At 34.5% G+C, this 11,793-nt stretch overlaps 2 protein-coding genes across 2 annotated transcripts; both read right to left on the bottom strand.

The window, feature by feature from the left end:
* Window positions 1-4,677: 4,677 nt before the first annotated feature.
* On the bottom strand, window positions 4,678-5,364 carry LOC107911347 (auxin-responsive protein SAUR50). Its single transcript, XM_016839200.2, has one exon. It carries the CDS (start codon window positions 5,242-5,244, stop codon window positions 4,927-4,929), a length of 318 nt encoding a protein of 105 aa, XP_016694689.2. The 5' UTR covers window positions 5,245-5,364; the 3' UTR covers window positions 4,678-4,926.
* Window positions 5,365-8,381: 3,017 nt separating this feature from the next.
* On the bottom strand, window positions 8,382-11,379 carry LOC107913003 (uncharacterized). Its single transcript, XM_016841428.2, has 3 exons — window positions 11,092-11,379; window positions 9,475-10,339; window positions 8,382-8,938 (listed from the first exon to the last, which is right to left on the bottom strand). The coding sequence occupies exons 2-3, from the start codon at window positions 10,329-10,331 to the stop codon at window positions 8,764-8,766; spliced, it is 1,032 nt and encodes a 343-aa protein (XP_016696917.1). The 5' UTR covers window positions 10,332-10,339; window positions 11,092-11,379; the 3' UTR covers window positions 8,382-8,763.
* Window positions 11,380-11,793: the final 414 nt, after the last annotated feature.

Raw genomic sequence — 11,793 nt, 5'->3', positions numbered from 1 at the left:
TACGAAAGTCGAGAAAACGGATTCAGGAGTCGGTTACGTACGAGGAAGGGTTAGCACCCTCGTAACACCCAAAAATTGGTACCTAATTGATTATCAAGTGTCTTTAATGTCGGAAATTTAAAAGTTTTAATATGCAAACCTCTTTTAATTAGAATGTCTCAATTTTGAAAATTAAGGCTCACTTATTTCAAACGAGTCAAAACATCACATCCAGTAAGTTAGGACGCAACATTTTAAAACCTTCGAAACTAAGCTCGTCTTTCGAAAATTTCTATCTCGAAACAACAAAACGCCATATCCAGTAAGTTAGGACACTATGTTTTGAAATCTCAAAATAATTGTTTAAGTTTTGAAAACTCAAAATCACTTAGAAGGGTGCTTGACTATTCGAATTCAACGAGAAAAGTCGCAACCCAGTAAGTTAGGGCACTACTTTTCTCGAAGTTTCCAAACATCAAGCATTGCCTTTTATTTTGTTTTTTTAAAAAAAACCATGGAATATTATTTTAAATGACGTTTTAGGATGACATATTAATGCATCATGAAGCATAGATGTACAAAATATTCTAACATTTCCATACAAACATAAATAATATCATTAAGACAAAACTAAATAACATGACCATACGTTTAATGAAAAAAAATCATACTAGGGTAAATATAAGATAATAAACAAATAAAAACATGAGTAAACTAAAAGAAAAATATAATACATGCAAAAATTGTACAACAACATATATCATAAAATAGCACATAAAAGAAATAATTAAAAATAGCATATAAAAAAATGAAACTATGCACAAATAAGATAAATGACATACACTAAAAAAATGAATAAATAGAACATTTACAAATTATAAAAGTATAATGCAATAGTTCAAAATACATGAAATGATAATATAATATATATACATGCATAGAAAATATATATTTGAAAATAAACTATATAAAAAGGTTAAATATTATAATATATAAAATACATAATCAAATGTATAAAAGATAGGAATAAATATACATATTTGAAAAATGAAGAAATTAAAATAAAAAAAAGGTTGAAAAACTAAGATAGACGAAGAATAAAAGGTTGAAAAACTAAGATAGACGAAGAATAAAATAAGAAAAAACCTCAGAGAGTAAGAACGCAAGAGGGAGAGAAATTTGAGTGAATGCTCTCAAGAATTCTTATTGCTTCCCAAAACTCTAGTGTGTTTACAATGAAGGGAGAGGCCTCTATTTATAGTTGAGCCTCCCCAAATCCAACGGTACAGATCAATTACATCAACGGTTAAGGTTAAAGGATATCTACAAATTAAATCTCCAAGATTACAAGATCATATCTTCAAGATTGCATATCATATCTAAGATTGCATATCCTTAAAGATTATATTTCCATATGAGTCAAGCTTATAGATGGACCGTAAATCTTTTCAAGTAATGGGCCATTCTGATTGGGCCAAATTATATGTTTGTAATTTTGTACTGGACTTGGACTTTGTTTTATTTTTATTTTTTGGGGGTTTATTATTTTAAATATTGAAATGGCCCGGGAAAAATGGGCTATTACATCCGATAATGCTCCGTAATTTTATTCTAGCGACGGTTTAGGGTTAGGGGGTGTTACATGAGCATTTCGTTGTTGTTGTGCATTCCCATTATTCTTGCACACCCTCTCTATAAGCCCAAATTGTTTACAACTTCTATATTGAATATCTGGACTGAACCAATAATACCTCTTCGGGTGATTAGTTTTTTTGCAGTGAGAGCATGGTGGATTTTTCTTCTTGCCACTATTTCTCCAAATATCATCTTTCGTCTCTGTCCAATCCTTTTCTTCATTGTTTGAGGAGATCGTATCATCTCTGTTTCTGGCTTGAAAAGCTCCTTCAGTATGTCCTTCTTCTCTGCTTTCCCTTCTTTGTTCTAGAGCATACAGAGCATTGATTAGCTCTGAGAGTGAGATGGTTGGTAGATCCCTTAAATCTTCCAATGAGGATATCTTTGATTCGTATCTCTTAAAAAGTGTGGTAATCACCTTCTTAACTACTCGACTATCAAGGAACTGATCACCTAGCAGTCTTATCTGATTCACCACTGCCATGATTTGATCTTAATATTGCTTCACCGTCTTAACTTCCTTCATCTTAAGGTTTTCAAAATATCATCTGAGATTTATCATTTGCTGCTGCCTTGTTTTCTGTTATCTCTGGAACTCCTTATTGAGCTTATCCCAAGCTTGTTTGGGAGTTTCACGGGCCATGATTCTTGTGAAGATCACGTTTGAGACACCATATTGTAGGCAAGACATCGCCTTATGTTTTTTGGCACATTCCTCACTGTGCTATTTCATTTGAGCAAGAGTAGGATTTGGCCTCAACACTGGTGGTTTTATTTTAGCATTTACAACCTCGCAAAGATCAAAGGCTTGAAGATAGGTTTTGATTTTTACTACCCAGATATGGTAGCTTTCACATGTAAAAACAGGGGGTGGTGGTGGTGTAAAGTTTGCTGAAGACATTTTTATAAAGAAAATAGGCCTCAAATATAAATTACTCTTGATACCAATTATTGGATTTTTGAAGAAGGAAAGGTTGAAACATAAACAAAAGATGAAAAATGGAGAAGTTAATTTTTGGTGAATTGTTTCATTAAAAAACTTATACATAGCTTACATGAAAAAATCATGCTTAAATAAGCTAAAAATAGTAATAAAATGTTACAACTTGGCTTAATTCAGTGACTAGATTCATGTAACTTTCTTTTTCATTTGTTGGTTTCTGTCTAATTGCCTGCCAAAATGATTAATCAAAATTTATCACAGTTTCAGTGCAAGTTGGCAACTTGCAGAGTGAAGAGCTTACAAGTGAGCTCTTACGCTTGGTGAGCTTGCAGATGAGCTCTCATGCTTTGGTGAGCTCGCACATTTGGTGAGTTAATATATTTTGGTGAACTGTAGTTCTTGGTGAGCTGTTTTGGTGAGCTCGCAATTCGCAGTTGACACTTCTCAGTTCGCAGGTGAGCTCGCAATTTTAGCGAGCTTGCATCTTTTGGTGTGCTCACAGTTCGCAGTTGGCATAAATGGTCATTTCGCAACAAATCCAACCTTTTACAAGTTACTCATATAACAGTCGAACCTTTTAAAATGATTATAAAAGACATTTCCCTTTACAAAAATTCAAATTTATTTTATTCACTTTTTCACTTGCTCTATCCATTTTTTTTACTTTCCACTCAACCATTTACACACTTATATATTTAGAAAACAAGAGCAAAGAAAATATTGGAGTAACTCATACGGGGAGCCTGAAGTTTGGAAGAAAATGATAATGTCTCTTTTAAAGCTGATTTGGCAAGTTAGGAAGATTTAAGTTTTTCTTTTTCTTTTTTTTATGGCTTTGTGGTCAAATAATATATGAGACTATGAATCAACATGTCTGCTGTACAACTCAGGCCTATATAGATATGTTCTTACTTACCTTAAATGTGGAGGACAATTGAATGCCATAGTCCATCTATGTACTTTGCCAGTCGATAACCAAAAAAGGGTTTACTTATGAAGGTGGCTCAAGTAATCAAGTTCAGCTGCCTATGGATGGCTAAATTGGAAGGGACAAAAGAGATTAGAAATTTGCTCTCTAGCTAACAGACAAATGGACCCCAATTGCATGTGCAAACTGTACAAAGACTAATGGAAAGGAGGTTAAAGCAATGGGAATACTTAAACTGCCTTTCTTTTTTTTGGTGCCATCTTATCAAATGATAGACATCCTAATTGAACAGATAATACGATAACTTGAAAGTTCTAAACCACCAAATAATTAAAGGAAACACATTTCTTCCACTTTATATCCTGTCGTTAAGTCCATATTATGAGGGTCAATTAGCCTTCTTTTTTTGCTAGTTTAGTTGACGATTTTGCTGTATGATCACCTTGTAATGTTTACAACATACTGAAACACTACGTCAATTAAATTAGTTTAAACTTTAAAAGTCTCTTGTTGTTAATGGAGGCTGCCATGGTATACATAAACAAGTTTTTGCAACCTTCTAAAGGCTCACAATGTAACTTAAAAGTGACGTCCTTTTTGCCCTTTTGAAGTCTTTTTCTGGGGTGAAAAGTGTTCGGTATCAGCCTAGAAAAGATCAAGAAATTTGCTGCTTGAGGTTGATTAGATGTGTATCTTTAAAAGGTGAGCTACTTACTAATCATTCACATCAAGAAGGCAATAATAAAAGTAGGTCCGCTATCCATTCAATCCAAAGTAAAAGGGACTGAAAGTTTGGATGATTTGATATGAAGAAGCTGCCAAAAGTAATTTCTCCATTATCTGAGCTACTCCAAGTACATGCGCTAGGGTGGTAACCAGTGCCATGACCTGATAATTCATATATTCTGTTACAAAAAATGTAGGAGAGAATAAGAATACGGATTACCACTTTGACAATAAACTCAACCACCAAATTGTATAGAATAGCTTATTTATGTTTTTAGAACATTATAAACTAAGTATTTAGCTTGCTGATAAACTTGAACTTCACAAGTCAACCACATTTAACATATATATCTTACAGGTATATTTTTAATTCTAGCTCATATCGTCTAGTTTTAAATTTCTAAAACTCTTCTGATGACATAAGTACATGGTTGTGGAAGAAAGAGCAAGAAAGACATAATTCATGTAAAAGGAAAAAAAAAACATGGATTCTCCCATGAAATGTTTTCATTACTTTTAAAGGATACTCTCAAGAGCACGTGGAAACGGGATACGTGCTACATGAGGGAAAAACTTAGGTACATGCACAATATACAAATATCAAATTGTAATAAAAGCAAGGAGAAGAAAATGTCATCAATTAGTCAGAAAAACCACTCGTGTCATGCATGAGGGTATAATTTATAACTGCAACCAATGAAGCAACGTTGTTCTTTCATCTGATCATGGCTGTTAGAGAGCGAAAAACGACTTCCTCACAAGGAATTGTGAGTCCCATGTCGTGGTTAAACCCAAACTCCTCTTCAGCTCTTTGAAGCAAGCTCTGGAACTCAGGGTGAGTCAACCATGATATTGGAACTACATATCTGCTTCTATGTTCACCAACATAGACAACAAAATGTCCTTTAGGTACATCATCGGGATGTCCTCCTTCATGATCATAACCTTGTTTCTTGCCAAAACTTGAGCACCTTTTAAGAATCTGCTTGATAGCCGCCGTTTGAGTTAATTTGTTTGATTTCTTGATAGCCATATTGCTTTGAACTTGGAACTTAAGAGAATTGGAAAGAAAGTTGGCGGGGAGAAGGATTAAGGAATACAGGTTATTTATACATGGGGAAATTAAAAGAGAGGATTTGGCATTTAAAACAATGTCATGTGCTATGTGGGGTGAAATGAACAGATATATGCAAGGCATGCAGGGTTTGAAACCCAATGGGGCTTAACCTACCATGTTGCCTCTCCTATAGACAACGTGGGTCCATATTTTTTTCTTCTCTCTCTTGTTTTTCCTTCTCAAGTTATCCACCATTCGTCTCTTCTCAAACATACCTTATTCTAACGCTGAGAAAATTCATTACCAAAATATTTTTCTCCCACGGTTTTCCATGTTAAACAATGTGACAACTTCTTCTCCCTCTCACACACTCCAAAATAGAATAGAAAGAAAAAGAATTATCCTCATCATTCTCTTTAACATGATTAAAAAAGTTTAGCTTCTTAAACTTTCTCTTTAATTTAATCATTACCGAATTCTAGATATAAATTACGAAAAACAAATATACTCATATTCCATATAAATATCTTAAATAACAAACACCATATATGCCACAGCCTTAGGCTAGCTAGTGGATGGAAAGACCTGAAATGATTAGCTGGTTTCATACTACTTCGGTTTAAACCTTTAAATTAAGGACCACTGAAGAGTGTCGCTTTTCATGCGTCGTGGTACAATGTACGTGAAGGAGTCAACTAAATGAAAGATTAATGTAATGGTGGGAATTGAATGCTTGTCGCAGAGTCACGGAATTCCCAAAAATTTGGTCTGGTCCGTTCTTGAAAGTCGAACTCAAAGGGAAGTGGATTTTGGGTTGTTTATGGACCACATCCAACACACAAAGCGACCAGTTTTTGTCCCACTGAACCCAAAATTTGGCATGTTCGACACTTAGCTTGGCCGGGCTAAATTTGCGCTGCCTAGTGTCTTCCTCTTTATTGCAAATAATAATCAATTGAAAGCTTCGGGTAACAACAAACAAGGGTTAGCCCCACGTAGTGACAGTGTCAGCGAAGTGGGTGAAGCATGGGCGATTGCTTCTCTTCCTAAATTCGCCTAATGTCATCCACATCATATCAAACTTTTTCACTGTTTCCTGCCCTACATTTCACCAACTCGAAGAGCTAATATCACACACCCTAGATTTTATATCCATTACCAACATATTTGCTAGCTGTCTCAATAGTTATAGCTTAGTTGGCAAGTAAAATATACATACTCTATCAGACCAACAATTAAAACATCCTAGATTTGAGAGGTGCCAGGGTTAAGGTGTAAGGGTAAATCAAGCATATGGGGGCAGAAACTTAGTGTTGTGGAGTTTCTATATAATTTTCAAACACTTATGCCACTGCCCATGTGATTCTGCCTTTAACATGAACTTCTGAAACCACAAGAAGCAGATTACAGGATGGAATAATAAAGCAATATTATGTAAATCTCCTAAATAAAGCACCATAAATATACCTAGCTTTAGCCTTTCATTCGGCTAACATGCGAGATATTTCCCACGTTTCAAGGGCCGGAAGCTGGCTTTCAAAGCTACATGGCAATCTTATCGAATCAGTCTTCTCTAAGTGGCCCTGCTTCCTCGTCATATTCTCTTTCAAGACGCATGTAAGCTAGTAATATGCTTCCAATTAATATATAACAAAGTTTTGGATTTCTCTATTTCATATGAATTTAAGAGAATTTAGAGTAGGATATACTGTGACAAAGTAAAAGCATTATGAAAGTCTTTATACTAAAAGTTGAATTGTATTTTATCTATTTACTCAAAAAATATATAAATTAGTCATTGAATATTAGATCAAAGAGCAAACCAATCTTTTCTATTAAAAATTTTATCCATTTTGACTGTTGAGAACTGATGTGGCTGACAAAATAATTAGACAACTAAGTGTACCTCATACTGATATACAATTATCATTTTTTAATAGTAAAAGTGAATAAAATTTTTAACAGAACTAATTTTCTCTTTTATCTAATATACAAAGACTAACTTATATATTTTTGGAGTAGAAGAAACAAAATATAATCCAATTCTTGGTAAAAAGACCTCAATAATACTTTTACCGGTATGAGAACAGGTGTGGTCTCTATCCTCCATGGATTATGTGAATAAAATAGATAAGTTATGCCATCATTTTCACTGAAGGTAAATGTCTTAACAGCTAAACTACTATGTCTAGCAGATAAAAATTAGAAGCCATTTTTTTCTGTTCTTTGAGTAATTCGGCAACCTATTGGCGACCACATCCTAGATGATGGTATGCATGTGAAGGCCATGTTACTTTTGTCGTCAAAACGCAGACACAATAAAAAAGATGGTTAATGTTGTAAATATACATAAGGCCCTTCATCATCACAATTTTTTTCCAACATGCCAATGACATTTTCAGCTTTGGCTTTTGCCCCCACAGCCCCTACCCCATTCAGAAACTTCTCACCTGCACTGCATTCTAGCTTGCTCTTTTTCTTCTCTCTACTCTAATATTTTCCCTTTTAAAATGACAATCTCTAAGTCAGCTATATGAGTTGGCTACCATGGTTAACACCAGGATACATAGATATAGTAATTTAAACACCAGATGTCTATATCAAACAATCTGCCCTATATAAAAAAAATGTTTGTATTTCTCTTATTGTATGATAAACAAATGAGAAGTTGACTTAAGTCAACTAGAGTTTCATATTAATTTATTTGATTTTGGGTTCATTAGAAGGAATTAGGATAAACATTGGGATGACCCGGGGATATTAAGCTTTTGTTAAATAATATAGCAATAATATCAATTGCACCACTGGTGAAATGGAAAAGGATTTACATTCAAATCTTCAAACACCAACTATTCGACAATTCCCTCTTACTCTTATCAAGAAAAATGATGGAGCAATAATGTATTTCATGCCCTGCGACAGCTCTAATCTCGAAAGACGAATGCTTGAGTACTAAAATGAGTTAAGGTCTGATAATATCTAGCATTATCTGTTTCAGCTTAGCTTCTTATTGGTCAAGCTATCCAAATTTCAAAGACCTTTCAAATCCCTTTTTTTTTTCTTTTTCCATCCAAGTCATCTATCTTAAGAAACATATAAAACACAATTTGTCATCCGGTTCCACCCTAAGAACATACATTCATTGTGTTTCTGTATCAGAACAGAGCATTATAATTTTAAGTTCAGATGAAAAGAGACCGCGAGTAAGGTGGGATGTTCTACAAACACAGATTTCTCGCCTTTACAGAAATGATGAAAATTGTGTTCCGAAAGCACAATAATATGCATCCATGCATACTGGCTCAATTTTCGAAAGCACAACAATGGCAATAATTCAAGTTCCATGTTAAAAAAGTATCTGTTGCAAACACACCTATGCAGCATTATCTGTCCCACCTAATATTTATCTGGCTGGTGATCTAGTCTGTTGTAACTAAGCAACCAGGCAGCGCAGTCCAACAGGCAGTAGAACGAGATAGACAATGAGATCAGATTTCACATGTTTGAACAACTTAGTGCCATTACTTTGCATTGTTCATTCATGGCCAAAAGCTGCGCTTCTTTCTTGTCAAGAAGTGCTGTCAACCTTACATTCTCTTTCATAAGCTTTTGAACTTCATCCTCTTTCTGCTTTTTTTCACCCTCTAGCTGTGTTGTCTTAGCAACTAGCCTGATACAGAATAAAAGGTAGACTCATAAGCAAGACTACCGACTTAAAGAAGATTGTGCACAGGAAGATAGAGTCATGAGCAAGACTCCCCAGCACATTCATCCTCACATTGAGATACAAAATTCAGTTATGCATGTAGGAAAATAGCGGTTGCTGTCATGCACTTACAATTAAGTTCATGCCTATACTGACATAAGCCCTAAAATTGCACATTATGCAAAACAAAATGGGACACCTCAAATTGGGTTCTTTGGTAAAACAAATAAGTCAGAATAGGAAGCCACCTTTAGAAACACATTATTGATGGTTGAAAAGAAATGAGTACAATCAGAGATCCATGTCATACGTTACCAACAAGGATATAATATGTAAGTCACCAACAAGAGCATTGATGATATATTTTGTATGGTCTGATATGACATATCAAAAGGAACAAAGTTCACATTATTTGCTGGCATGCTGAGAATGGAACAAAAATTTAAGATTCAAGAACAAGCATGATCAAGGGAATCAAAGAACTCAAAGATTATACTGACCTTTCAAAGAGCCTCTCAATAGTTTGAAATTGCTTCTCCGATGAAAGAAGAGTTTCTCTTACACTAATGAGACTGCTAACATAAGATTTCAGAGACTCAAAATCCTGCTTCACACGAGAAAGCTCCTGTTCATTTTCAGCAACTCGTTGCCGCTGTCTAGAAGTTTCTTCAACCAAGTCCTCAACCCTCTGCCTCATTTCATTAAGAATGTTATTTGTTCCCAGAGCAAAACTTTCCATCTCTTCTAACTTCATAGACATATTCTCAATTTGGAATGCTTTTCTTTTGATTTCTTCCTGGCCCAAAGTTACCTTTTCTTTCTCCATAGCAGTTTCAGATTCAGCCATGATGACCCTCTTAACTAGAACTTCCATAACATTAGTGACCATTTGCACAGATTTGATTAATTCACCAATATAGGCTCCATCTTGTTCATCCAGAGAATCTTGTTGTCTACTAATTCCAGTCCAAGTTTCTTCATCTACACAGTCAAATGAAGTGAGATCAGCACTCCTTGACCATCCAGACAATGGTGTACCTTCCTTATCCACAAGCCCTACCCCTTCTAATAGTTTGATGCCACATGACTTATGGGCTAAATCAGGAACAGCCATCACTCTTGCTTTTGATTTCAAGTAAGCCAACAAAGTTGCAGTAGTTTTTACCCTACGCCAAAGAACATCTACCTCCTTTGATTCCTCCTCCGACCCCTGTAAGCAAGCCTTTACCTCCATAATTTTGTCTTGTAAAAAATCTACCTGGCATTGGTGTTTTTCCATCTTCTGGTTCCAAATTTCATGAGTTTCACTTAGCTGAGACTGCAAAGTTGACAAGTCAAGAGCCTCCTCGGCTGCCATGTCCTTCCCTAAGTTATGATAAAACAGGCAGGAGGACATGAATTTTAATAGCATAACAACGCAATCACAATACAAACAACAAAGATGCAAATAGAACACATAATTGCTGCAAATGTTCTCTCCGATTGGAACCATTTCATTCATATTATGCCAGTTAAATCTACTATGAGAACTTCTTATATCCATCATGATAATATACTCAGACAACATAATGTATTCCCAACCCGGCATGAAAAAATAAAAATAAAAATAAACAGGTGATCAGATTCAAGCTAGCATCACTGTCTTATACCATCAAAAACATTTCCTAATTCCTACCAATATTCTTCAATAGTGAAAATAATACCACACACTACGCTTAATATCATAGAAGTCTTCAATATTCTTTAAAAACTTTTTCTAAACCTTTTTCCCTTGAAAGGTAACAAATTTGCCAACACCGTTTCCATGATCAAAGCAGAAAAGAAAAAGACCAAAAATAATTTCCAAGATCTGAACCGACAAAGCCCTAGCAAACCATAATGACATGAAAATAAACCAGAAAACTAACAAATATAACTCTATTCCAATTACCCATTTGCAGATCGAACACACCAAAAAGAAAGATGAAGACAAAAACCAATTTTAACCCATTGACGGAAACGATAAAAATAAGATTTAAAACCAGAAATATAACCCAAAAAATTCAAAATTGGAAGGGAAATTTTATCACATTTTCTTCTGAAAATAAAAGAAAAATGGAAGGCAATAAAAGACAAACCCAAAAAGATTTTTATTTCTCCTTTTGGGATTGCAAAGAGCTTGCGAGAGAAACTTAGGAATATGGTGGAGTTGACTGCAGAAGATAATTCCAGGAGACTGGGGAAGTGCTTTTGATATCGCTGATCGTCTTCGTTCCAGAAGAACAGTTCTGTTTTTCTCCCCTTTTTATTTGCTTTTTTTTTTTCTCTTTTATGATGTGCTACGACTAAATTACCAAAACAATTGGCTTACGACTAAATTACAATTTTTTTTGTTATTTACGCTGGTTTTTTTTTGAAATAATTACGAAAATAGGTTTTTTTTTTTAAAATGCTTCCATATAAACGCGTTTTTAGGTGTAAATTAGAAAAATAATCCTAGCTAGACACGTTTTCTATATGCAACTAGTAAAATGCTTCCAATTGGATGCATGTTAGCCTAGTCACCTAAAAACGCTTCCAGCTAAAAGCGTTTTCTCCCTCCAACAGCTAGTTTCCAACGACTAATTAAATAGTTATTCCTCTAATCCGTTTTGATGGCAATCACATTTCCATCAACCAATTACAAATGGTAAGAATATTTTTTAATATATTTTAATGTTTAATTATTTTATTTTATTGTTATATTTGAAATTAATATCTTGTATTTTTTTTACATAAATAGGCGGAAGATAAAATTTTGGAGTGTTATATTCGTAATCTACCCGCTCCTCTATCACCCT

Source organism: Gossypium hirsutum, chromosome A11, assembly GCF_007990345.1.
Source record: "Gossypium hirsutum isolate 1008001.06 chromosome A11, Gossypium_hirsutum_v2.1, whole genome shotgun sequence".
NCBI lineage: Eukaryota > Viridiplantae > Streptophyta > Magnoliopsida > Malvales > Malvaceae > Gossypium > Gossypium hirsutum.
The sequence above is the reverse complement of the archived record's forward strand: the minus strand, read 5'-3'. Positions and strand labels throughout refer to the sequence as shown.